The 27321-nt window shown below is 41.4% G+C and overlaps 1 protein-coding gene across 2 annotated transcripts in view; it reads left to right on the top strand.

Moving 5' to 3' along the window:
• The first annotated feature begins 6928 nt into the window (after positions 1-6928).
• The window catches only part of LOC137342010 (receptor activity-modifying protein 3-like), a 156761-nt gene continuing 136368 nt past the window's right edge, over positions 6929-27321 (top strand). The window contains exons 1-3 of one of the 2 annotated variants that reach the window (XM_068005604.1): positions 6929-7412; positions 8227-8256; positions 9262-9439. In XM_068005604.1, the coding sequence (XP_067861705.1) occupies positions 7361-7412; positions 8227-8256; positions 9262-9439 (260 nt within the window). In that variant the 5' untranslated portion in view covers positions 6929-7360. The remainder of the gene's footprint in view (positions 7413-8226; positions 8257-9261; positions 9440-27321) is intronic. The other variant, XM_068005593.1, reaches the window with a different exon arrangement.

The following is a 27321-nucleotide window of genomic DNA, read 5'->3' as shown; positions in this document are numbered from 1 at the left end:
GGTGAGCATAACATTTAATTATATACAAAAGCAAGAGCAAGCTTCTATAGATTTACTCTGCTGTAAAGGCATGAAGTGAAGTGTGTTACTGCTGCATTAAATCACTTTTGCAAAGTATTTGGAAAGCAAATGTAGAATTATACACATCTTCTGAGGTAGAGACCCCAACATGAATCAACACCTCCAGGAGGGTATGGGGAAAGCAATCAAATCTGTCCCCACTGTGCTCGTAAGCAATTATGAAATACCCTGATGCACTACCCAATACTTTGATACACCTCCAGCAGCAGTACCTCCAAATCTTCAGCATCAAAAATAGCTGTGCTGCTCATATGTCTCCACTGTACAACTCGGAACAATTACTTATCTGTTACCACCACAACTTCCTTTTGGTGAGCTGCAGCTCTTAAGAGCTCTTACGAGCTGCTCCCTTGCTAAATTTTGTGTTCCCCAACCACGTGTGGCTCAGGCAAGCTCTCTGGACACGCTTTTGTGTGCTAGTCAAATGAGGAGGTGGGACTTATATCAGAAAATTCAGCACATCCTATCCCTCGAGCTATATACATGGATGTGTCTGTGAATTGGGTGAGCACAACTCTATTTTTGATGGGATCGGAAAATGAAGCTTATATAGTCCTTAACATTTTTTAACTAAATCACCATTAGATGGCACTCCAACATTAAGAAACATTCATCTGCAGTCAGACAAATTTCAGGTCCATTTGAGCATAAATCTAAAAAAACCATTCAGGATTACTAAATGTTGTCAGTCCAATGCTAAATATTGGACTTATTTAGGTCCCTTTTTGTCTGGGTGGTAGGGGTATGTGTAAGTGGGATCTCATGTGGTGTCATGGTCACAGTCATAATTCTGTGTGTGCGTCACACCAACAACCTATTTCATATCGATTGCATATTTTTTTCATAATGTTTTACTGTATCAGTTCCCTTTACTTAGTTGTTTCTGTTCATGTAATTACTTTTGCTTTCGAAGTCTGCACAACTCTCAGAAATACGTGGGATCGCTGTAAACAATATGGAAGATTTTAGAATCCAGATAATGCCCCTCTAAGTTATCAGAAGCAGATAGTAATCAATTCCTGCACTAATTCTACTAACCCTTTTTCCCAGTCAAAAAACTTTAGGACATCCTCAAACAGACACATAATGGGGAATTTTTTGTAGTTATTTTTGACAAAAAGCAGTTTCTCACATGAACATTGTAACATTGATGAAGCCATTTACATAAGAACATAAGAAATAGGAGCAGGAGTAGGCCAATCGGCCCCTTGAGCCTGCTCTGCCATTCAATAAGATCATGGCTGATCTGATCCTAACCTCAAATCTAAATTCATGTCCAATTTCCTGCCCGCTCCCTGTAACCCCTAATTCCCTTTACTTCTAGGAAACTGTCTATTTCTGTTTTAAATTTATTTAATGATGTAGCTTCCACAGCTTCCTGGGGCAACAAATTCCACAGACCGACTACCCTCTGAGTGAAGAAGTTTCTCCTCATCTCAGTTTTGAAAGAGCAGCCCCTTATTCTAAGATTATGCCCCCTAGTTCCAGTTTCACCCATCCTTGGGAACATCCTTACTGCATCCACTCGATCAAGCCCCTTCACAATCTTATATGTTTCAATAAGATCGCCTCTCATTCTTCTGAACTCCAATGAGTAGGGTCCCAGTCTACTCAACCTCTCCTCATATGTCTACCCCCTCATCCCCGGGATTAACCGAGTGAACCTTCTTTGTACTGCCTCCAGAGCAAGTATGTCTTTTCTTAATATGGAGACCAAAACTGTATGCTGTATTCCAGGTGCAGTCTCACCAATAACTTATATAACTGCAGCAATACCTCCCTGTTTTTATATTCTATCCCCCGAGCAATAAAAGCCAACATTCCGATGGCCTTCTTGATCACCTGCTGCACCTGCATACTAACTTTTTGATTTTCTTGCACTAGGACCCCCAGATCCCTTTGTATTGCAGTACTTTCCAGTTTCTCGCCATTAAGATAATAACTTGCTCTCTGATTTTTCCTGCCAAAGTGCATAACCTCACATTTTCCAATATTGTAGGTTTTTTATGTCCTCCTCACTCTCTACTTTCCCTCCCATCTTTGTATCATCTGTACTTCATTAGCTATTTGTCTTGTGTGGTTAATCACTGATCAATTTCAGGAATTGATGCCTCGTCAGTCTTAGACCACTGGCTTCTGTGAGAACAAACACAAGGGTGACCAATACACTTATCCCATTGTTTTGGAGATTTCAAATTTAACTTCTTGTCCAATATAATTTCTGGCAAAATTACTGAGTTCTCAACCCAGGAAGCTGCCCACTAGGTTAAGTTTGAAGTTTAATTTAAATAAAGTGCTAGATTTCAATGTAGAAATTAGGGAAGGTAACTGGAATTCATAATGTAAATTATTTAGAGAGAAAATCAACCACTAGAGGTTTACTTATGGGATTAAATCCTTTCCTGATATTAAATTTAACAGAAACAAGGTCCATAGCTACCAATGCATCAACTCAACTTAGGTGTTTTATTTCAGTTTAATAGCAAATTCAGTTCTCACAGCTGAAATAGAGAAAAAATATATAGTCCACAAAAAATGTATATTTAATCAGGAAATGACCAGTTGGCTTGATCATTGAGAAACAGCATTCTTTAGAAGAAAGCTAAGGAGACTCTCTGACTCTGTGGTTTGTGAACATATGAGAGTATTTTCCTTTGTGCTATTTTTAGCGCTATGTGCTAAAGTGTATTCACATAAATTCCTGTCTGCGCTATTTCAATGCAATCATTATCTTATTTAAAATAAATGGGTTAATTTCTGTTTTAAAATAGCTGTCATCAACTAACACAAACATGTAAACCAGTACACTGAAAAGAGCACAGAGAAAAATAAATCCACTCGTCCTTTGGATTAATTATCTGATACAACTCGTTACTCTGTACTTACTACATAATCTAAACACACCTCTTTTTATTTTGTTTAACTTGCAAATGTTGGCTTCAATATAAACAATAAGAAGATGAAAACTCTTGTACTCTATATTTTAATGCACCTAAAAATCTTCAAAATAATTCAGATTTCTTTTATTGTCAAAGTTGCAGCAAAATGGAGCTTTTTACAGTATTTAATTTTAACAAGCCCTAATTCTCTGGGCTCATCTAGCTGAGATTTATAAATAGATTACAGTACTCTATTTCTTTATTATAAGCGTGTAACATATGTTGCTAATAATGCCATGTGATCAGTAATTGTACCATTTTTGTGGAATATGGAATAAGAACCCAAATGGAACTGTAAGCCAGAAGCAAAAGATAAAGTTCAAACAGGTGTGTGCTGGCACTGGCAGCAGTGACTGTCAGCAGCTGCGAGAATACCTTGAATCTAATAGTTGCCATGGAGTTTTTAATCACATAGATATCAAGAAACACACTCAACTGGACTATAAAAAAAGAATGACTTATCTTTATATAGTGCCTTTCATGATCTCAGGACATCCCAAAGCACTTTACAGCCAATGAAATGCTTTTGAAGTGTAGTCACTGTTGTGATGTAGGAAGCGCGGCAGCCAATTTGCTCACAGCAATGTGATAATGACTAGATCATTTGTTTATAGGTGTCGGTCGAGGGATAAATGTTGGTCAGGACACTGGGAAGAACCCCCCCGGTGATCTTTAAAATAGTGCCAAGGGGTCTTTTACGTCCAACTGCGAGGGCAAAGAGGGTCTCGGTTTAACGTCTCATCTGAAAGATGGCACCTCCGACAGTGCAGCGCTCCCTCAGTACTGCACTGGAATGTCAGCCTAAATTTTATGCTCAAGTCCCTGCAGTTGAACCCACGACCTTCTGACTGAGATGTACATCTAGAATAATCTAAGCAGCATCTTCACATTGCTCGTGTGTGTCTGACAACTCTCTACCTGTCGCTGTAACAGTTCTGGCATACTCCAAAGTATTCCATCCTGCAGAAAAAAAGCACCCTACTCAATGTGAACTAAAAGATAATAAAAACAGAAAATACTGGAAACACTCAGCAGGTCAGGCAGCATCTGTGGAGAGAGAGAGAGAGACCTTAGAAAGGCCATTGAACTGAAACGTTAACTCTGATTCTCTCAACAGATGCTGCCTGATCTGCTAAATGTTTCCAGCATTTTCTGCTTTTATTTCAGATTTCCAGCATTTTTTTTATTTGTTCATGGGATGTGGGTGTCGCTGGCAAGGCCAGCATTTATTGCCCATCCCTAATTGCCCTTGAGAAGGTGGTAGTGAGCCTCCTTCTTGAACCGCTGCAGTCCGTGTGGTGAAGGTTCTCCCACAGTGCTATTAGGTAGGGAGTTCCAGGATTTTGACCCAGCGATGTTGAAGGAATGGCGATATATTTCCAAGTTGGGATGGTGTGTGAATTGGAGGGGAATGTGCAGGTGGTGTTATTCACATGTGCCTGCAGTCCTTGTCCTAGGTGATAGAGGTCGTGGGTTTGGGAGGTGCTGTCGAAGAAGCCTTGGCAAGTTGCTGCAGTCCATCCTGTGGATGGTACACACTGCAGCCACTGTTGCACCGGTGGTGGAGGGAGTGAATGTTTAGGGTGGTGGATGGGGTGCCAATCAAGCGGGCTGCTTTGTCCTGGATGGTGTCGAGCTTCTTGAGTGTTGTTGGAGCTGCATTCATCCAGGCAAGTGGAGAGTATTCCATCACACTCCTGACTTGTGCCTTGTAGATGTTGGAAAGGCTATGGGGAGTCAGGAGGTGAGTCACTCGCTGCAGAATACCCAGCCTCTGACCTGCTCTTGTAGCCACAGTATTTATGTGGCTGGTCCAGTTAAGTTTCTGGTCAATGGTGACCCCCAGGATGTTGATTGTGGGGGATTCGGTGATGGTAATGCCGTTGAATGTCAAGGGGAGGTGGTGAGACTCTCTCTTGTTGGAGATGGTCATTGCCTGGCACCTGTCTGGCGTGAATGTTATTTGCCACTTATCAGCCCAAGCCTGGATGTGGTCCAGGTCTTGCTGCATGCGGACACGGACTGTTTCATTATCTGAGGGGTTGTGAATGCAACTGAACACTGTGCAAATTGCAGTATTTTGCTTTTCATAAAAGGTAAGTTCATTTGAAAATGTTAAGAACAGATATTGACATTAGAAGATTGCACGGAAAGTTAGGATCCATTATGTTATGCACAGAAAATCATTAACATTCTTTTGTAACTTAATTTATGATGTTAGTCCCCAGCTATGTAGTTTCCTTCCCTCGTAGAATGATAAGCTATGTGTAATAACTTCTTATACAGAAACTTTTATTTATAGAGTTTCCTTTTTATTTATTTTTAATCCATCAAGGTGATGGAGGTTAGTGCTGGGTGATGTAACATTTTCTATTTCGGGCATCCAGTATTGCTTCAAGCACACCCAGGCCCGCATAGTACGTTAGATGCGGAATACAGCTTCCTTCACTTTACCCTAACAATGTGCCTCAGTCCCAACTTCAGAAGAGCACCCCTACTGTAGGAGTATAGCACAATTCCAATTCTCACATCAGCACCCGGTGAACTCCCTGGGATTTGCCAATTTAATACCAATTACTGCCAAAGTAGGGGAGTATTGTATTGTGGACCTATGTGGAATTCGATCGAGACTGTCCCAAAGGCAATACTCTTACAACCAGTAAAATATGTTTCAAATTCTGTACATATTTCAAAAGCCATTTAAAAGTTTTTAAATCGAAACGAGTTAGTTTGTTTTATTTATGAATGCAGATGATTAGTTGTATCCCGGTACATGAAATTGATCTAAAACTGATGAGCGGACTATTAGTAAATGGATCAGGTAGCTTTACGGAAAGCACGTGATGTTAATGACCTTGTTATCTTACAGTAATGGTATTTTACATTTATTTCATTGTTAGTGTTTTTAACACAGTATATCCATTTGTAATGAGCTGGCGGAGACATAAATGGGCGGGGTAATTCTGTGCAACATGCACCAGAACGTAAATATCTGTCTGAGGAGAATTTAGCGTTTAGCTGGATCTATTTAAGATCTCAATAATGAAAACTGCGCTGGTAAAAGAATGAAATCACGCACATTGAAAATAGAATTTAATGTTAATGTTCATTTTAAAGTTGTAGCAAAATAGGGTCTGGAAGCGGCTAATAATTCTGGACCAAGTTAAAAGGTCAAACTCCCTCTGTGGAACAAGGCTCAAGGGCAGTTCAGTAAAATATGTTTTATTTAATTTTACACGCCCTATATACCACCTATATCTACTCTGCTCAAGCCGGCTGGCCCAGAATTGTGCATAATCCTACTTAAGAAAGTGCACAGTATTGCACAGAATGACTACCAACTCTTCTAATCGCCACAGTGTGAAAATATGTTGAAAACACATCTCTGCGCCCAAACTGTCACATGAAAAAAAAGGTTTGTGACAAGTTTATGTTAAAAAGTCGGATCCTTTTTTACACATTGCTATCAAGTCTCACACATAAAATTCTTATAGAAAGTGGACAGCGATTTGCGTTTAATAAAGACCTCAGCAACTGTTCCAGTTCGAAACTATGTGGGTCGGATATTAATTAATCAACTGGCTAAAACCTGAGAAAATATTGCTGTTTTGCTCTCAGTATCCCGTCGGCATCACTGCCAACAAACACAACAGTTTAAAGTAAAATAACCTGGACTTTTTAAATGACCAAAATAAGAGCGACTTGAGATTCGACGTTTTGCCATCTCTTCCGCTATCCTGTTCACGGTTGCTTCGTAATATAGGAATTATTTCTGTTTTTATCGCAAATGTATTATGTTATAGTTGGAAAAAAAAGTGCCCTGTGTTATTATGTGGCCTTTAAGCAACATGCAAGGGGTAGAACAGGGTACCGGTGCTGAACGAGGCAGCACTAGTGCTGACACAGAGTGTAGGAAGTGGGGGGGTCGCTGCTGATTTTAACGGCCATGTGATCTTGCGACAGGCAGATCGATTGGAGAAGGGAGAAGCACAGAGGGGAAGGAAGCTCAGATATTGTGGGTCGGAGCGAGCACCAAACGTCGTTGTGTGTAAAACAAAAACCCCACAGCGCTCGAGTATCCCAGATCCCACTCCTCCCTCCAATCGCCTGTCAGACCGACCGGGAGCGACCGCAAGGAGAGACTGGTACCTGGAAATAACTGGGGACGTCGACCGTGGAGCGGGAACTCGGTGCAAACTCGTCAACTTCGCCGAGCTGCCCGCGCTCCACATGATATAAAACACACGGGATGAACTTGTGTCGGATAATAAGCCGAATGTGCTGAAAACCAGCGACTTCCACTTTTCAATGCAGCGCTTTCCCAGAGCCGGGAGATCGTGATGGAGAAAGATGCCTTTATTCTTCTTCAGCTTTTGGCTTTCGCTGTCTGGGGTAAGGTGGCGAATGATTTTTCTACCACACACTAACCTGACATTTCCAATCTGAAGGGGCTGAGTGCTGGGCTGATGTTCACATCTGTACAACACAGCAGCACTTACCAAAAACACTTCAACTGCAAACAGGGGACAGGAATCGCCCACAGATTTATTGTGATACCTGTCGCAAAGTATAATGTAACCACTCCAGAATACCAAACAGACACTTACAGGATGGAAGGTTAACATTCTGTGTAATGTTTACCCCCGTCCTGTCTCTTTAAAAATATATATTTGTGAAAACTGTGAATTTTCGTCATTCCGTTTTTCTTTCAAGATCTCTCACTTCATAAATTAGTTTTAGCCCCTTTTCCCATGTTTTTAACATTTTTTAACCTGTCCCTACGCAGCTATCTTTAAAAAAATAGTTGTCCTTCACCTATTCTTTCTCCGTCCGCCAGTTTGTTTTAGTTTCTCTTCGTTCATTTTCTTCTGCAACTTTTCCGGCTTCGTTTTCTGCATGTTGACTCCTCTAATTTAAACAGCCATTTTCTCTTTCCCGGCATTATTTCGGGATTGTGGCCTTGACCGCGGTAAAAGCGAACGGATGGGCACGGGAAAGAATGGGGACACGGCTAGTCACAGATAAAGGCAGTGCTGCCTTTCCAAAACACCGGAGGAAATATGTCTGTAACCCACAATATTATTCATGTTTAAAATTGAGATCAAGTAGTGAATCATTTTATATTCTGATTTTTAAAAACTAAATAGTTCAATACAGTAATATCTTTGTGTTATCTTCTAATGCTTTATTTTTGTATGTTTTGTAGGTAACAGCTTGTTGACATCTAGCCTTTCAGGTAAGAAGAAGCTCAGCGGTTTGACACTGATCTAGTCCACTTCTGGCGAGCTTTCTCCTTTTTAGTCTTGCTCATGCTCTGTTCACCTAGTTTGATTCAGTCCTAGTGCCTGGTATATGTTTATAACTTGGTGTTAAACAGTACATATATCTATATTCTTTCTGTATATAACATTGATAACCTGCAAGCTGTTACAAATATTAACGTATTATACGAATACAAAATGTTGGCATGGTTGACTCATGCAGCAGTCCAGCCTAGGTTTGCTACCAGTACCTAAGATCATCACAGCCAGCAGAACAAGGTTAACAACTAAAAGTTGGAAAGTAGCAATTTATGCTTTGAAGTCTAGACCAGAGGAGAAGCACTTACACACTGGCTTGAAACACTCATCTAGAGGTATATTTTGTGCTGTGTGCAAAGTTAAAGAAGCCGAGCAAGGTTTAAGATGACAGTTTGGTAAAATAATTTTCATGACTTTACACATAGAGCAAAATATACTCCAAGTTCAGACAGCTAGTTGTTACAGAACTGAGGCAATTGTCCTAATGCAAACAATGTTTTAAAAATTGCCAAGTGTTTGAAAACCATTACAAAACCCTTCCAGTTTTCTTTGAAATTTTAGTCCCATTAACTGGATGTTTCCAAAGCACCAATAATTCTATTAGTGATGCAACTGTGTTTCGGAATAATGGGACACAAAGTCTTGGTATTTAATTTCACTTGTTAAAAATTCAATAAAATGTCCATGGTGTATTCTGACTGGAATTTATTGGAAAGTAACCTAAAATGAGTATTATTGGTTTCATTTTAAAGTGCTGTATTTGTAAGGGTTGGATATTGCAGGAAAAGTAATTTGAAATAATTATACTTTTGAAAACTGTAAAGTAAGGTCTTGATGTCAAACAAAAAGAACAATCATTGCACTTTAAAAAAAAACTTGTCAGATTAAAACATATGTTATATATATTTGCATCAAATTAATGTTCTTGTTCAAATTTCCAGCCAAGGACAATACAAACCTGCATAATCAGTCACAATCAAACCAATCAGAGAGGAAAACCAATGGGGTCTGTAACGAGACTGTTATGTTAGAAGTAGTGCACTGGTGTGGATATCAGTTTGAAAGCCAACTTAACGGAATGAATTCTAGTGACTGGTGCAACTTCACTCTCATTGCCGGGTAGGTTTTTTTTTGTTATTTCTGATTTGCTATACTCAAACTTATAAGATCAGATGCATAAATTAACAATGAAGAAAAATTGTCATGAGCTCATTGTGTTTTGATGTTTGCTGTAAAAATTGTAGTCATCTAAAGCCTGTTGATTAATCTACAGTTTTTAGGATATAATTAAATGTGTCTCACAGTTCTGGATGAACTAAATCTAGCAAAAAAGATAATATAAAGGAGCTTTGCACATCCACTTTGTGCACCAATACTACCCTCCCTGCATTCATTCCCTCTCCATTGAGAGGATACCTCTTATCTCCTCTTCTCATCACCGTGGCCATGACATGCATTAGAGTAAATTCAGACATCCACAGAATATAGGCTGGAGGAACTGAGCATAAAATACTGTGATATGCTAATGACATGCTGTTCTATGTAATGAACATCTGTCAAAACATCAGAGATTTTGGGAAACTGTCAATGATCAAGTTCAACTACTCAGAATGGAAGGTATGACCCTCATGCAGGATGTGCCCATGCCCATACAGAAACTGTGATCCTGGGAATTGTAGTTTTTTACATTGAGATGAACTTGGAGACTTTATATTGAACATTGAATGTAAAGAGTCACCTGATCAGGTGGGGATCATAAAGTATGAGGGAGGATGTATCTGGAATCAAGAATGTTAAGAGGCCCAGCAGAATACATTGTGATGTTTGTGAAGGGGGAAGGGGGGGTTTGTGATTTTTTTTCTGAATTCCTGAACTTTTTATAAGTTTACTTTGTTTATAAATGTTAGTTTTAAAGTGTGTGGGATGGGTGAGGAACTGTCATAGCAGCCATAGACTACAGAAATATATTTAGGTAGATTGTGGTTGGTTCAGTCAGAAATATGACCAAATAGAAATTACACTGCAGAGATGGCTCTGCAGTCTGATTGGTTCCTGATTAAGGGGCCTGATTGGTTTCTAGTTTTGGAATTTAATTGATTAAATAAAATGGTTTTGCATCGAATTTGTGTAGAATCTACAATGTAGAAACAGGCCTTACTGGTCTATGACGGTGTTTATACTCTACATAAGCCTCCTTCTACTCTAGTCACCTCTTCCCACCTTCCCCCCATATCCCTGGGCTGACCAATAATGTGTCAATGCTATCTGCTTCAACAACTCCATGTGGCAGTGAGTTCCATATTCTCACCACTCTCTGTGTAAAGAAATTCATCCTAAATTCTTTATTTGATCTGTTAGTGGTTCATAGTCTTTGGAGTCTGATTGGTTGAAGTTCTTGCATATAATTGATTGAAGACAATTCTACAACATTGCAACAATGCAATGAAATTGACTAAACTAGTGACCGTTAATAATATAGACATGTGTAAGTTACTTTTATGTGTCTCCATTCAGGAAGAAGGATGGCATTATGTCAAGGTGAGATTATTACAGTTGGGAAGCTGTGGGTAGTGACAGCCAAGGAGCAACATTGCCTTAGAGGCAGTGCAACACAGGTGCACTAGATTGATTCCTGGGATGAGAGGGTTGTCCTACGAGGGGAGGTTGTGTAGAATGGGCCTATACTCTCTCGAGTTTAGAAGAATGAGAGGTAATCCCATTGAAACATATAAGATTCTGAAGGGGCTTGACAGGGTAGATGCTGAGAGGTTGATCCCCCTGGCTGGAGAGTCTAGAACGAGAGGGCATAGTCGGAGCATAAGGGATCAGCCATTTAAGACTGAGCTGAGGAGGAATTTCTTCACTCAGAGGGTTGTGAATCTTTGGAATTCTCTACCCCAGAGAGCTGTGGATGCTGAGTCATTGAGTGTATTCAAGGCTGAGATAGATAGATTTTTGGACTCTAGGAGAATTAAGGGATTTGGGGATCGGACAGGAAAATGAACTTGAGGTTGAATATCAGACATGATCTGATTGAATGGCTGAGCAGGCTCAAGGGCCATATGGCCTACTCCTGCTGCTATTTCTTATGTTCTTATCACAATAGGCAATAAATGAGTAACTCATCAGTCTGTCAATTTAAGGAAGTCTGTTAATGCCTTGAAAGAGAGTGATTGCTGCTCATTGAGCAGGAACCAAGATTTGAAAAATGTTTTGATTTACTTAAGTCTTTAATGGTTCCCATTATTATTCTATTTCATGATATTCCTGAGGAAAATAATAATCCTTAATTTATTCTAGATGATTAAATTGGGAGTCTATAAATGAATTAGATTGCAATTTACACAATGTCAAAGACATCTAACTGGCTAGGAGGCAAAGATAGTGCAGACAATACTATTTGATCCAAGTCTCATGCGGAGGATGAAAAATAGTGCAGACAATACTATAGAGACAATATTATTTGAAATCTTCCTTTTGTTAACACCAGGAGTAGTGCTGTTACCATTTATAACAGTTTTATTTTCACACCGCTGCCGATGCAGTTGATCCCTGCATCTGTTTTCTTCTGGTGAATTTTTTCTTTTTTCACTGATTCTTGGGCGGTCTGCCTATTTTCTGCCTATGTTGCAATTCATTGCTCTTATGTCTATGAAATCATCTAATCACCAGCGTCAGTTGTTGTCATGCTGTGCTCTTGTTGCGGAGTAGATATATATACAGGCCCTGCCAATATTTGATTTTTTTGAGTTGTTGGTAAAAGGAAGAATGTTCCGTGGTCTCTCAGGTCCTGGTGTATTACAGAATTCATATTACATTACAAATTACATGGTACTGGCAGATACATAAGCCAAAGTCTTATACAGTTCTGTGGGTGGCATTCCTTTTTGAAAGGATTGTGGTTCATCCTCAGTAGCAGCTCTTCAAGGTAATTTTTCTGGTGCTAGACCACAAATTACCAGATTTATTGAATGCAATTTCACAACATACCATGGCGAGACTATGATCACACAACCTTTGGGTTCTTAGTCTAGTACTATAACCATTAGGCTGCATAAATCAGCAGTAGGACTAATCCCCAGAAGTGGGGGTTGAGCCCATGCGGATATACTATATTGGATGGGGAATGGGAGTCGGAGAATTGGGGGGGGAGGTCAGAGAGAGAGGGAGACTTTGGAATGGGGGCTCAGAAGAGAGAGGGAGATTGGGGAATGGCGGTCAGGGGATGTTTTAGGTGGCCCCTAGGAACACCGGACCATTGCCCGATCCAAAATGTGGTTGGCCGTATTTCTGGCGCCCTTGAGGCACAGGACGTAGTGCCTTGAAATTGGTCCTTGTCGCTCCCATTTTCCACCCAAAAAATGAGTGCAATGCAGACCAATTTCTCCCCCATTAACTGTTCATGTAGCTGGAGTTGACTGTATTTCTCTCCCTCCCTCTGACTTAATTCAATGGGAAATTTCATGAATTTCTATTTCACTGAGGATAGGAGTGCTGTTTTGTTTCTTTGCAGTACCTAAATATTTTTATGGTAATAAGCAAATTACCATTTTGTTCAGTCTCCATCTGCACTTGTCATCTGTGATAAGTGGAAAATTTGTATTTGGACACTCAACATGCTACCCATTCATCAGGTTTTCTGATATGTTGGGGCAGAAATTGCTCGGAGCGGCGAACCAACAGTGCTCGCCGTTCCACAGATTTATACTAACCTACTAACTTACCGCAGTCTTTACTTCGGGCACTTCCTTGAATAGGAAGCTGAGAAAAGCCCAGCATCAGTTCAAGTGAAGCTAGGACCCTGGGAGAAGCGAGAGGATCGATCTCTCCCCTCGGCCGATCGGATCGCAGCATTTTTGACCAGCTGCAAAACTGTTTCTGCAGGCTTCAAATGTGAAACCCAGGAAGTGAAAGGTACAACATTAAAATCATTGTAAAAACAGTTATAGACAGTGAAAAAAAGAGGGTAAGAAATAATTGAATGAAATAAAAGAGACAGAATGGAAAAGTAAAATAAAATTAATCTTTTAATTTAAAATTTTTTTTTAATGACCAAAAACTATTAAAATAAGGAGTAAAGAGACTCCACATTTTTAAAAGTTAATTTTTAGTTGTTTGGCAGTCAATAAGACCTACTTTAGACCTATTAAAACTTAGTTGAGACCTGGTATTTTTAAGCGTACCTGTTTTGTGGTGATATTGGGCCGGAAATTGCTCCGACCGGCATGGCAAAGTCCGCAGCAGGCCCTACGAATGAAAGGAACAAATTTAACTTACTCCGTATCCATGGCATGGAATTGCTTGAATTGAGAGGCTAGAAATAAATTGTGAGATCAGCCTAGCCTTGAACAGCGTGGGCTGAAGCGCATAGCAAATGGCTATGGGAATGGAAGCCCCCCCCACAAACAGGCAAGTAAAACTCATTCTTTTAAAGTTACATTCTCTATGTTAGTGTAAATAAGAATTTAACATACCTTATTATAAAAAGCCAAGGAAATTATTTAATTTACTGAAACTTACAGAAGTTAAAAGTAAAAAATTTTTAAATTTTTTTTTAATTATCAAAAAATATTCATGTTAGAGTAATTTGATATTCCACATTTTTAAAATTTAATTTTTGTTATTTCACAGTAATTAACAGTCACCGCACTTTCAAAAAGTAGTATAGGGCTAGTATTTTTCATCATACCGTTTGATGCCGTAAGTATCTTCGTTCCAGCTGGGCAGATGGGTAAGTTTATGAATGTTTAATGATTGTGTTTGATTGTAACGTAGGTGGTCCTTTAATTTGTAACTGTCAAAATGCCGGTGAACCAATCGGAGCAAGTTCGCGATTTCGGGGTTTTACTGCGCATTTGTGCATTCGTGAACTTACTCTATTGATTCACCGGTGGTCGCAGAGGATGCTGTTGCAATACGGCGTCCTCAGGTGGTAATTGGTGGCCCATTATTTACTTTCCAGTGAGCAGATGAGCAAGTTTGCGCCTTTTCAGTGATTTCATTGACAGCAATATCCCTTTAATTTGAAGCTGTCATATTGCCGGTGAACCAGTAGGAGCAAGTTCCGGATTTCCACGTTTAAGTGTGAATGGGCGAACACCTGAACTTGCTCCTCCATTTCACCACTAACAACGGAGACTGCTGTCAAGCTCACCGTTATTTTGCATGCAGTTTCTGTCCCGTTGAAAGTGGTTGTAACCTTCTTTGTTGTCAGTGAAGGCAGAGAAATTGCAAGCTCAGCAAACCGACATTGTCCTAATAATGGCCTTATCACTGGTAGCACCTCCAGCCTAGTACTGGTAAGAGGATAAAATCTAATTCAGTTCTGAATGCTGGTGGGGGAGAGGGTACCTTGAGGGAGTGCAGCCAGAGACAAGACCATAGCAGCACGGGTGGCTAAGCTGTACGGGGGGGGAGGAGATATGTCAAGAGAGCAATAGTGATAGGGAGTTCTATAGTTAGGGGAACAGACAGTGTTTCTGCGGCCGCAGGCGTGATTCCAGGATGGTATGTTGTCTCCCTGGTGCCAGGGTCAAGGATGTCACTGAGTGGCTGCAGAACATTCTGGAAGGAGAGGGTGAACAGCCAGAGGTTGTGGTCCATATCGGTACCACGACATAGGTAGGAAGAGGGATGAGGTCCTGCGGGCAGATTTTAAAGAGTTAGGAAAGAGATTAACAAGCAAGACCTCAAAGGTAGTAATCTCTGGATTACTCCCTGTGCCACGCGCTAGCGAGTATAGAAATAAGAGGACAGAACAGATGAATGCGTGGCTGGAGAGAAGGTGCAGGTGGAAGGGCTTTAGATTCCAGGGGCATTGAGGCCAGTTCTGGGGGAGATGGGACCTGTACAGGCTAGACGGGTTGTACCCCAACGGTAGCATAGTGGTTATGTTACTGGACTAGTAATCCAAGGTACTAAATGAGCACTTTGCTTCTGTCTTTACCAAGGAAGAAGATGCTGCCAGTGTCTCAGTAAAGGAAGATGTAGTTGAGGTACTGGATGGGCTAAAAATTAATAAAAAGGTGGTACAAGAAAGGCTAGCTGTACTTAAAGTAGATAAGTCACCCTGTCCGGATGGGATGCATCCTAGGTTGCTGAGGGAAGTAAGGATGGAAATCACGGAGATACTGGCCATAATCTTCCAAACATCCTTAGATACGGGGGTGGTACCAGAGGACTGGAGAATTACAAATGTTACACCCTTGTTCATTAAAGGGTGTAAGGATAAACCCAGCAACTATAGGCCAGTCAGTTTAACCTTGGGGGTGGGGAACTTTTAGAAATGATAATCCGGGATAGAATTAACAGTCACTTGGACAAGTGTGAATTGATGAGGGAAAGTCAGCACGGATTTGTTAAAGGCAAATCGTGTTCAACTAACTTGGGAACATAGGAACGTAGGAACAGGAGTAGGCCATTCAGCCCCTCGTGCCTGCTCCGCCATTTGATAAGATCATGGCTGATCTGTGATCTAACTCCATATACCCGCCTTTGGCCTATATCCCTTAATACCTTTGATTGCCAAAAAGATATCTATCTCAGATTTAAATTTAGCAACTGAGCTAGTATCAATTGCCGTTTGCGGAAGAGAGTTCCAAACTTCTACCACCCTTTGTGTGTAGAAATGTTTTCTAATCTCGCTCCTGAAAGGTCTGGCTCTAATTTTTAGACTGTGCCCCCTACTCCTAGAATCCCCAACCAGTGGAAATAGTTTCTCTCTATCCACCCTATCCGTTCCCCGTAATATCTTATAAACTTCGATCAGATCACCCCTTAACCTTCTAAACTCCAGAGAATACAACCTCAATTTGTGTAATCTCTCCTCGTAACTTAACCCTTGAAGTCCGGGTATCATTCTAATAATCCTACGCTGCACTCCCTCCAAGGCCAATATGTCCTTCCGAAGGTGCGGTGCCCAGAACTGCTCACAGTACTCCAGGTGCAGTCTAACCAGGGTTTTGTATAGCTGCAGCATAACTTCTGCCCCCTTGTACTCTAGTCCTCTAGATATAAAGGCCAGCATTCCATTAGCCTTCTTGATTATTTTCTGCACCTGTTCATGACACTTCAATGATCTATGTACCTGAACCCCTTGGTCCCTTTGGACATCCACTGTTTTTAACTTTTTACCATTTAGAAAGTACCCTGTTCTATCCTTTTTTGATCCAAAGTGGATGACCTCACATTTGTCTACATTGAATTCCATTTGCCACAGTTTTGCCCTTTCACCTAATCTATCAATATCGCTTTATAATTCTATGTTTTCATCTACACTGCTTACAATGCCACCAATCTTTGTGTCATCGGCAAACTTAGATATGAGATTTTCTATGCCTTCATCTAAGTTGTTAATAAATATTGTGAATAATTGAGGCCCCAAGACAGATCCCTGCGGGACTCCACTAGTCACATCCTGCCAATGTGAATACTTACCCATTATCCCTACTCTCTGTCGCCTATCGCTCAGCCAACTTCCTAACCAAGTCCGTACTTTTCCCTCGATTCCATGGACTTCTATCTTAGCTAACAGTCTCTTATGTGGGACCTTATCAAATGCCTTCTGGAAGTCCATATAAATATCATCCATCGACATTCCCCTGTCCACTACTTTAGTCACCTCTTCAAAAAATTCAATCAGGTTTGTCAGGCACGATCTACCTTTCACAAATCCATGCTGGCTCTCTCTGATGAACTGAAACTTTGATGAGGTAACAGAGCGGGTAGATGAGGGCAATGCAGTTCATGTGGTGTATATGGACTTTCAAAAGGCATTTGATAACGTGCCGCATAATAGGCTTGTCATCAAAATTGAAGCCCATGGAACAAAAGGGGCAGTAGCGGCGTGGATACAGAATTGGCTAAGTAACAGGAAGCAGAGAGTAGTGAACGGTTGTTTTTCGGACTGGAGGGAGGTGTACAGTGGTATTCTCCAGGGGTCGGTACTAGGACCACTGCTTTTCTTGATTTATATTAATGACTTGGACTTGGGTGTACAGGGAACAATTTCCAAGTTTGCAGATGACACAAAACATGGAAGTGTAGTGAACAGTGAGGAGGATAGTGATAGACTTCAAGAGGATATAGGCAGGCTGTGGCATGGGCGGACACCTGAAATTTAATTTAGAAAAATGCGAGGTATACATTTTGGTAGGAAGAATGAGGAGAGGCAATATAAGCTAAAGTGCACAATTCTAAAAGGGTTCAGGAACAGAGAGATCTGGGGGTATATGTGCACAAATCATTGAAGATGGCAGGGCAAGTTGAGAAAGTGGCTAAAAAAGCATACGGGATCCAGGGCTTTATAAATAGAGGCATAGAGTACAAAAGTATGGAAGTCATGATGAACCTTTATAAAACGCTGGTTCGGCCACAACTGGAGTATTGTGTCCAGTTCTAGGCACCGCACTTTAGAAAGGATGTGAAGGCCTTAGAGAGGGTGCAGTAGAGATTTACTAGAATGATTCCAGGGATGATGGACTTTAGTTATGTGAATAGACTGGAAAAGCTCCTTGGAACAGAGAAGGTTACGAGGAGATTTGAAAGAGGTATTCAAAATCATGAAGGGTCTAGACAGTGTAGATAGAGAGAAACTGTTCCCACTGGAGGAAGGGTCAAGAACCAGAGGGCTTAGATTTAAGGTGATTGGCAAAAGAACCAAAGGTGACATGAGGAAAATCTTTTTTACACAGTGAATGGTTAGGATCTGGAATGCACTGCCAGATGGGGTGGTGGAGGCAGATTCAATCATGGCCTTCAAAAGGGAACCGGATAAGTACTTGAAAGGAAAAAATTTGCAGGGCTACGGGGATAGGGTGGGGGAGTGGGACTAGCTGGATTGCTCTTGCATAGAGTTGGTACGGACTCGATGGGCTGAATGACCTCCTTTCGTGCTGTAACTTTTCTATGATTCTATGATTCTAATCTAATTTAATGATTTGTGTTGATCACTTGTAAAAATAATGGTGTATGACTGGTGAATTTCCTGCTTTTCCAGTGGTTCATAAATTAATTTTCAACACCTGGTGCTTCTAAACTATTATGATTCGTAAGTGAACTCTTATTCACTTGGGCCAAGCTGATCAGTATTCTGTACAGTGAGACTTTCAAACTTACATTTTGGTTTTGCTGATTTTAGTTTGTTCATTTTGACTATTAATAGACCAATCTGGAAATATACCATGTATGTATCCCAGGCTGTTAAAAGAAGCAAGGGAGGAAATAGCGGAGGCTCTGACCATCTTTTTCCAATCTCACTGGGTACATGTGTGGTGCCGGAGGATTGGAGGACTGCTAACGTTGCACCACTGTTTAAAAAGGGAGCGAGGGATAGACCGAGTAATTACATGCCAGTCAGTCTAACCTTGGTGATGGGCAAATTATTGGAATCAATTCTAAGGGATAGGATAAACCATCATTTAGAAAGGCACGGAGTAACCAAGGACAGTCAGCATGGATTTGTTAAGGGAAGGTCGTGTCTGACTAACTTGATTGAATTTTTTGAAGAGGTAACAAGGAGGGTCGATGAGGGTAGTGCATTTGATATAGTCTGCATGAATATTAGCAAGGCTTTTGACAAGGTCCCACATGGCAGACTGGTCAAAAAAGTACAAGCCCATTGGATCCAAGGGAGAGTGGCAAGTTTGATCCAAAATTGGCTCAGTGGCAGGAAACAAAGGGTAATGGTCGATGGGTGTTTTTGTGACTGAAGGCTGTTTCCAGTGAGGTTCCACAAGGCTCAGTACTAGGTCCCTTGCTTTTTGTGATATATATTAATGATTTGGATTTAAATGTAGGGGTATGATTAAGAAGTTTGCAGATGATACAAAAATTGGCAGTGTGGTTGATTGTGAGGAGGAAAGCTGTGGACTGCAGGAAGATATCAATGAACTGGTCAGGTGGGCAGAAAAGTGGCAAATGGAATTCAATCCAGAGAAATGTGAGGTAATGCATTTGGGGACGGCAAACAGGGCAAGGGAATAGACAATAAATGGGAGGATGCTGAAAGGTGTAGAGGAAGTGAGGAACCATGGAGTGCATGTCCACAGATCCTTGAAGGCAGCAGTAGATAAGGTGGTTAAGAAGGCATATGGAATACTTTCCTTTATTAGCCGAGGCATAGAATATAATGGCACTGTATAAAACACTGTTTAGGCTACAGCTTGAGTACTGTGTACAGTTCTGGTCACCCCATTACGGGAAGGATGTAATTGCACTAGAGAGGGTACAGAGGAGATTTTCAAGGATGTTGCCAGGACTGGAGAATTTTAGCTACAAGGAAAGATTGGATAGGCTGGGGTTTGGAACAGAGGAGGCTGAGGAGTGATTTAATTGAGATGTAATAAATGATGAGGGGCCTAGATAGAGTGGAAAGGAAGGACCTATTTCCCTTAGCAGAGAGGTCAATAAGCAGGGGACATAGACTTAAAATGATTGGTAGAAGGATTAGAGGGGATCTAAGGAAAAAAATGTTCATCCAGAGGGTGGTAGGGGTCTGGAACTCACTGCCTGAAAGGGTGGTAGAGTCAGAAACCCTCAACTCATTTAAAAAGTACCTGGATGTGCACCTGAAGTGCCATAACCTACAGGGCTATGGACCAAGAGCTGGAAAGTGGGATTAGGCTGGGTGGCTCATTTTCGGCCGGCATGGACACGATGGGCTGAATGGCCTCCTCTGTGCCGTAAATTTTCTATGATTCTATGATTCTATACCAGTTCCTTGTGATAGAGTCCTAAAAAAAATGAATGTTCCTAATTCAAGTTCAGTGTATCCCATGAAAAGTAAGTGTTCAGATATTATAACAAAACTAGGAAGTTGCATACAATTGCTTTGCCAATCTTTTTTAAGAACGGTAATAAGGTCACATTCAAAACATTAAAACAAACAGAACCTTTGAACGATGCTGGAGGGTTGATGTGGCTCTCATGTTAGTTTTACAGGCTTGGAATTTATATATGTAATTCATTTAAATCTAAGATTATAATTGTTGCATCGCCGTAGTTGTGTTTATGCTTTCTTAAATTACTTTAAAAAAAAACCCTGCTGTGGAGGCAGCATTTTTGATCTCCATTGCCCTATGCCGCAAAGTGGTAGAAACATGGACTTGTGCCTGTGATTTGCCGAATTACTGATCACAACCTGCAAGAAGCTAGCAGAAGTCAAGCAACAGCTTGCAGGGGGAGAAAGTACTGAAGTGCAAAATCAAAGTTAACCCTAATTCACTTGCTTTATGTGATATTTCTCTTTTAGAAATATATTTTTTTCCAAATACATTTTGTTTGAGATCAAGTTAAGTTGGTGTGTCAACTGACAGTTGTTGCAGCACACACTAGTGGCACTAATAAAATCTCACTGAGGTGATGCAGGCTAACAGAACCATACAGCTGGCACAGATGGTGGGGTGAAATTGGACATCAGTCGGCATCGCATCAGTCGCCTATTATATCCTCCGCTCATTATTCAGCTCCATTGACTTTGAACTGAATATTGGGCGTGTCCTATAATATAGAAACATAGAAAATAGGAGCAGGAGTAGGCCATTCGGCCCTTCGAGCCTGCTTTGCCATTCAATATGATCATGGCTGATCCTCTATCTCCTTACCATATTCTCGCTCTCTCTCCATACCCCTTGATGCATTTTGTGTCTAGAAATCTATCTAGCTCCATCTTAAATATATTCAGTGACTAGGCCTCCACAGCCTTCTGAGGTAGAGAATTCCACAGGTTCACCACCCTCTGAGTGAAGAAATTTCTCCTCATCTCATTCCTAAATGTTCTACCCCGTATCCTGAGACTGTGACCCCTTGTTCTGGACCCCCCAGCCAGGGGAAACATCCTCCCTGCATTCAGTCTGTCTAGCCCTGTCAGAATTTTATATGTTTCAATGAGATCCCCTCTCATCCTTCTAAACTCGAGTGAATACAGGCCGAGTCGACCCAATCTCTCCTCATATGACAGTCCTGCCATCCCAGGAATCAGTCTGATGAACCTTCGCTGCACTCCTGCTATGGCAAGTATATCCTTTCTTAGGTAAGGAGACCAAAACTGCACACAATACTCCAGGTGTGGTCTCACCAAGGCCTTGTATAACTGCAGAAAGACATCCTTGCTTCTATATACAATTCCTCTTGTAATGAAGGCCAACATGCCATTTGCCTTCCTAACTGCTTGCTGCACCTGCATGTTTGCTTTCAATGACTGGTGTACAAGGACACCCAGGTCCCTTTGTACATCAACATTCCCCAATCTGTCACTGTTTAAATAATACTCTGCCTTTCTGTTTTTCCTTCCGAAGTGGATAACTTCACATTTATCCACATTATACTGCATCTGCCATGTATTTGCCCACTCACTCAACTTGTCTAAATCGCCTAGAAGCCTCTTTACATCCTCCTCACAACTCACGATCTCACCTAGTTTTGTATCGTCAGCAAACTTGGAAATATTACATTTGGTTCCCTCATCCAAATCATTGATATATATTGTGAATAGCTGGGGCCCAAGCACTGATCCCTGCGGTACTCCACTAGTCACTGCCTGCCACCCCGAAAAAGACCCATTTATTCCTACTCTCTGTTTCCTGTCTGTTAACCAATTTTCAATCCATGCCAGTATATTACCCCAATCCCATGTGCTTTAATTTTGCACACTAACCTCTTATGTGGGACTTTATCAAAGGCCTTCTGAGAATCCAAATAAACCACATCCACTGGTTCTCCCTTATCTATTCTACCAGTTACATCCTCAAAATACTCCAGTAGGTTTGTCAAACATGATTTCCCTTTCATAAATCCATGTTGACTTTGTCTAATCCCATTGATATTTTCTAAGTGTCCTGTTATCACATCCTTTATAATAGACTCTAGCATTTTCCCAACTACTGATGTTAGGCTAACCGGTCTGTAGTTCCCTGTTTTCTTTCTCCCTCCTTTTTTAAATAGTGGGGTTACATTTGCCACCCTCCAATTTGCAGGAACTGTTCCATAATCTATTGGATTTTGGAAGATGACAACTAATGCATCCACTATTTCCATGGCTACCTCTTTTAGTACTCTGGGATGCAGATTATCAGGCCCTGGGGATTTATCAGCTTTCAGTCCCATTAATTTTTCCAGCACTATTGTTTTACTAATACTAATTTCCTTTAATTCCTCCTTCTCACTAGTCCCTTGGTTCCCTAGCGTTTCTGGGAAGTTATTTGTGTCCTCTTCCGTGAAGACGTTTGTTTAATAGCCAAAGTATTTGTTTAATGGCCGGCAAATGTTTTACATGCATGTTTTACATGACCGCCCATATCCAATTTCACTCCTGTGGAATCTCATTGAGGTGGTGTGGACTAACAATACCATACAGAGCACAGAAGTTATGCCACAGTTGTATAAAGCTCTGGTTAGAGCGCATCTGGAGTACTGTGTCAGGTTCACATATACGCTGTCGACACGCAGCTCTGCCTCACCACCACCTCTCTTGTCCCAGCCACTGTCTCTCATTTGTCACACTGTTTGTCTGACATCCAGTACTGGATAACCAGAAATTTCCTCCAATTAAATATTGGGAAGACCGAAGCCGTTGACTTTGGCCCCCACCTCCGTTCCCTAGTCACTGACTCCATGCCTCTCCCTGGCCACTGTCTGAGGCTGAACCAAATCATTCGCGACCTTGGCCTACTTAACCCTGTAAACAATTTTACAACACCAAGTTATAGTCCAACAAATTTATTTTAAATTCCACAAGCTTTCGGAGGCTTCCTCCTTCCTCAGGTGCCCACACCGTTCACCTGTTTACAATTGTCAACCCCAGTCCATCACCGGCATCTCCACCTTGAGCTGAGCTTCTGACCCTATATTCTCTCCATCACCAAGACTGCCTACTTCCACCTCCGTATCCTCGCCCATCTCAGCCCCTGCCTCAGCTCATTTGCTGCTGAAACCCTCATCCATGCCTTTGTTACCTCTAGACTTGACTATTCCAGTACTCTCCTGGCCGGCCTCCCACCCTCTGTAAACTTGAGCTCATCCAAAACTCTGCTGCTCGTATCCTAACACACACCAAATTCTGTTCACCCATCATCCCCGTGCTCACTGACCTAGATTGGCTCCCAGTCTGGCAAAGCCTCAATTTTAAAATTCTCATCCTGGCTTTCAAATCCCTCCATGAACCCCCCCCCCCCCATACCTATATCTGTAACTTCCTCCAGCCGTACAATCCTCCGAGCTCCCTGCGCTCCTCTAATTCTGGCCTCTTGCGCATCCCCGATTTTCATTGGTGGCCATGCCTTCAGCTCTGGAATTCCCTCCCTAAACCTCTCCGCCTCTCTAACTCTCTCTCCTCCTTTAAGACGCTCCATAAAACCTACCTCTTGACCTACCACCTGTCCTAATATCTCCTTATGTAGCTTGGTGTCAAATTTTGTTTGATAATGCTCCTGTGAAGCGTCTTGGGACATTTTACTATGTTAAAGGCACTATATAAACTCAAGTTGTTGTTGTTCTGGGCACCGCACCTCAAGAAGGATATATTGGCCTTGGAGGGGATGGAGCGCAGATTCACCAGAATGATACCAGGGCTAAAGGGGTTAAATTGTGAGGAAAGGTTGCATAGACCAGGCTTGTATTCCCTCAAGTATAGAAGATTATGGAGTGAAATAATTGAGGTTTTTAAGATAATTAAAGGAATTGATAGGGTAGATAGAGAGAAACTATTTCATTTGGTGGGGGAGCCCAGAACAAGGGGGCAAAACCTTAAAATTAGAGCAAGGTCATTCAAGGATGATGTTAGGAAGCACTTCTTCACACAAAGGGTTGTGGAAATCTGGAACTCTCTCCGTCAAAAAGCTGCTGAGGCTAGGTCAATTGAAAATTTCAAAATTGAGATTAATTGATTTTTGTTAGGCTAGGTTATTAATGGAGTTAAGATACAGATCAGCATGATCTAATTGAATGGTGGAACAGGCTCGAGGGGCTAACTGGCCAACTCCTGTTCCTTTGTTCCTATGCCCCTAGATATGGAATCTCACAGAGGTGATGTGAACTGCCAATGTCATATACTGAAACAGAGAAAGAGATTGCATTTATATGGTGCTTTTTATGACCTCAGAACGTCCCAAAGCACTTCACAGTCAATGAGGTTCTTTTGAAGCGTAGTTACTGTTGTAACGTAGGCAAACACGGCAGCTAATTTGTGCACAAGGTCCCAGAAACAGCAATGAGATAATTGACCAGATAATCTGTTCTTGGTGCTGTTGGTTGAAGGATAAATGCCAAGGGATCTTTTACATCCACCTGACAGGACTTGCTAAGATAATTAAGTGCCATGTATCAAAGATGGGCATGTGACTGTTTGGGATGTAGGCACTGAAACATTTCATCATCATGTTGGTAATGGAAGGATTTTACAAGGTTATTTTTCTTTAACACTCACATAATTCATTACACCGAAGGCATAGTGGGAATTGACCTCTTTAATAATGAATGCTCTTGCCACATTCAGAACAATGATATTTTCTCTTATCTGATATTTCCAGCATTTTCCCTTCCACATGAATGTTGATTATTATAAAGCGACTTCAGTTGAATAAAGCTCCATAAAGCTATCAGCAATACGCAGAAAAGAAAGTCATGCGCTCAAATATATTTTTAGAAATAGTCTATTCTTGTCTTAGACACATAATTGCAAGAAGTGTGAACAGAGGCATTGTAGGTTGTATTTCAAATGAAGCACAATATTCTCAAAGGATTGGAAAGAGAATTCTTCTAAAGATGAAGGGGTCGATTTTAATTGTTCCAGACGGGCAGGAAATGGAAGGCAGTGGGTCAGCTGCTCGTCTCCAGTCCAGTGGGAACAGTTACAACTGACCCCTAAATTTTGTTTGTTGCTGAAAAACAAGATCATAACTTAATCATAAGTTAATCTAATAGAGCTTCCTCATTTTTTGAACCATAATAATTAAAATTGAGAAAGAAAAACATTCACAACCCATACAGACATTAGAGAGCTGAATTCCTATTTTTTTCCAATTTAGCAAAAATGAGAGCCTAATTTCAAACCCATAACTTGAAGCTTCATACTCTAGCACCTAAAAAGCAAATGTAACTGATTCAATTTGTGAGTCTGAGACCGTATTAAATTAAATTTAGCAATTGGCTTACTTTTATGTACCAGAAGGTAGATTTTCTGAGCCCTCGCCTGTGGTGAGACACTTCACTGCGAGTATACATGGAAAATCCTGGGCCTGATGCTCACAGCATGTGACGTATTTCAACATGGATGAGGACTCACAAAATTCACCCCTAGATATATATATGTAAAAGACCTAGAACAGAGAAGCTTAATAGGAGATCTGATAGAGGTTTTCAAAATTATGAAGGGCAAAAGTGAGGTAAAAGTGAAGGTAAAAGTGAAAAGCCATTGCTGCTGGTTAGCGTGTTGGTAACTAGAGAGTGTAAATTTAAGATCATCAAAAGAGATAAAGGAGAGGCAAGGAGAATTGTTTCTTTATGCAGAGAGTTGTTAGGACATAGAATGGCCTACCAGAAACCATGGTCGAAGCAGAATCCATAATAGCTTTTAAAGAGTAAATTAATAAACACTTAAAAATAAACATTTAAAAGGGTTTGGTAAAAAGGGAAGGGGAATGGGGCTAATTGGATAGTTTTTTCAGAGAGCCGGTACAGGCATGATGTACGAATAGCCCCCTTAAATGCTGTAAAATTCTATGATTTGGTGCCTATAGAACTGTACCCCAGCACAAGTCTGAACCTTCAGTAGAGAAGGAAGAAAATTTGGAAATCAAAAAAAAACATTGTTGGTTTTCTTTGAGATGCCAAGATAGTCACTAACATCATGGGCATGATTTTAATATTGAAAAACGGGTGGGTTGGGGGCGGGGGGGCATTCAAAATCGCAACCGTTTCAGACCCGCCTCCAACCCGCCCATTTCCGGTTTTCAATGGGGCAGGACGAGGAGCGGGCGACCAACCCTTATCCCAGGAGGCAGGTTGGTGACTAAAATGTTAGGCCGGAGGCCTCCATTTTTGCAGAATTTGCAATTTCAACCCCTGGGGGACGGGATTCCCGGGCCTTCTCCTACACGCCATGTGTAAGCAGGTGAGAAGGCCCGAAACTGCAGCTATGTGCCTTTCTGGCACAGCTTGTGGGCCCGGAGGAGCAGGAGTGCTTCCCCCCGGCCCAACAAGCTTACCTGCAACGACCCCCCAACGATCGTGACCCCCCCATCTCCGAACCCCCCCCCCCAACGATTGTGGATCCCCCCAACGATCCATGAACCCCCTCCAACGATCGTGGGCTCCCGCGATGAGCCCCGATCCTGACATCCCTCCCCCCGTGACTGACCCCTGATTCCTCCCCCCATGACTGACTCCCCCGTGACCCCCATGCCCACTGGTGCCCCCATGCCCACCAGTGCCCCCGTGCCCACCCATGCCCATCAAAGCCCCCTGTGCCCACCCAGGCCCCCAATGCCCACCCATCCCCCTCCCATCCATACAATCAAAGACTTACCTGAAAACTTACCTGAACAAGTCCTCTCCCTGGCTGCTGTCCCGTCCGACTGAGACCAACCTGTCAATCAGGTCGGTCAGTCGGATGGGAAACCAGCAAAAAAAAATAAACGACGTCCTTATGTCAAAATCGACCGCTTTGCCCATTTATCTGTGAAAACTGTAAATGAGTGACTTTTAAAATATATAAGTAAAGGAATATATATATAAATTATATATTTCTTTACTTATATATTATTTAAATATATATATATATATGTATAAAGGAATATACATATATTCCTTTACTTATATGTATGTATATTTTTTTATCCCTTACGGATTTAAAGCTGAGAATACGCAGCAAGATGGTACACAAGATGTACCAGTTGAAGTTGGGTATCTGAACCTGGATTTTCCATGAACCATTCAGGATATCGGTGGAACGGGGCTTCAGTCTGCTGCTTTATCCTTGCTATGATCTTGTCCCAAATCACAAAGAC

Source organism: Heptranchias perlo, chromosome 2, assembly GCF_035084215.1.
Source record: "Heptranchias perlo isolate sHepPer1 chromosome 2, sHepPer1.hap1, whole genome shotgun sequence".
NCBI classification, from domain to species: domain Eukaryota; kingdom Metazoa; phylum Chordata; class Chondrichthyes; order Hexanchiformes; family Hexanchidae; genus Heptranchias; species Heptranchias perlo.
This window is presented reverse-complemented; position numbering and strand designations above follow the sequence as displayed.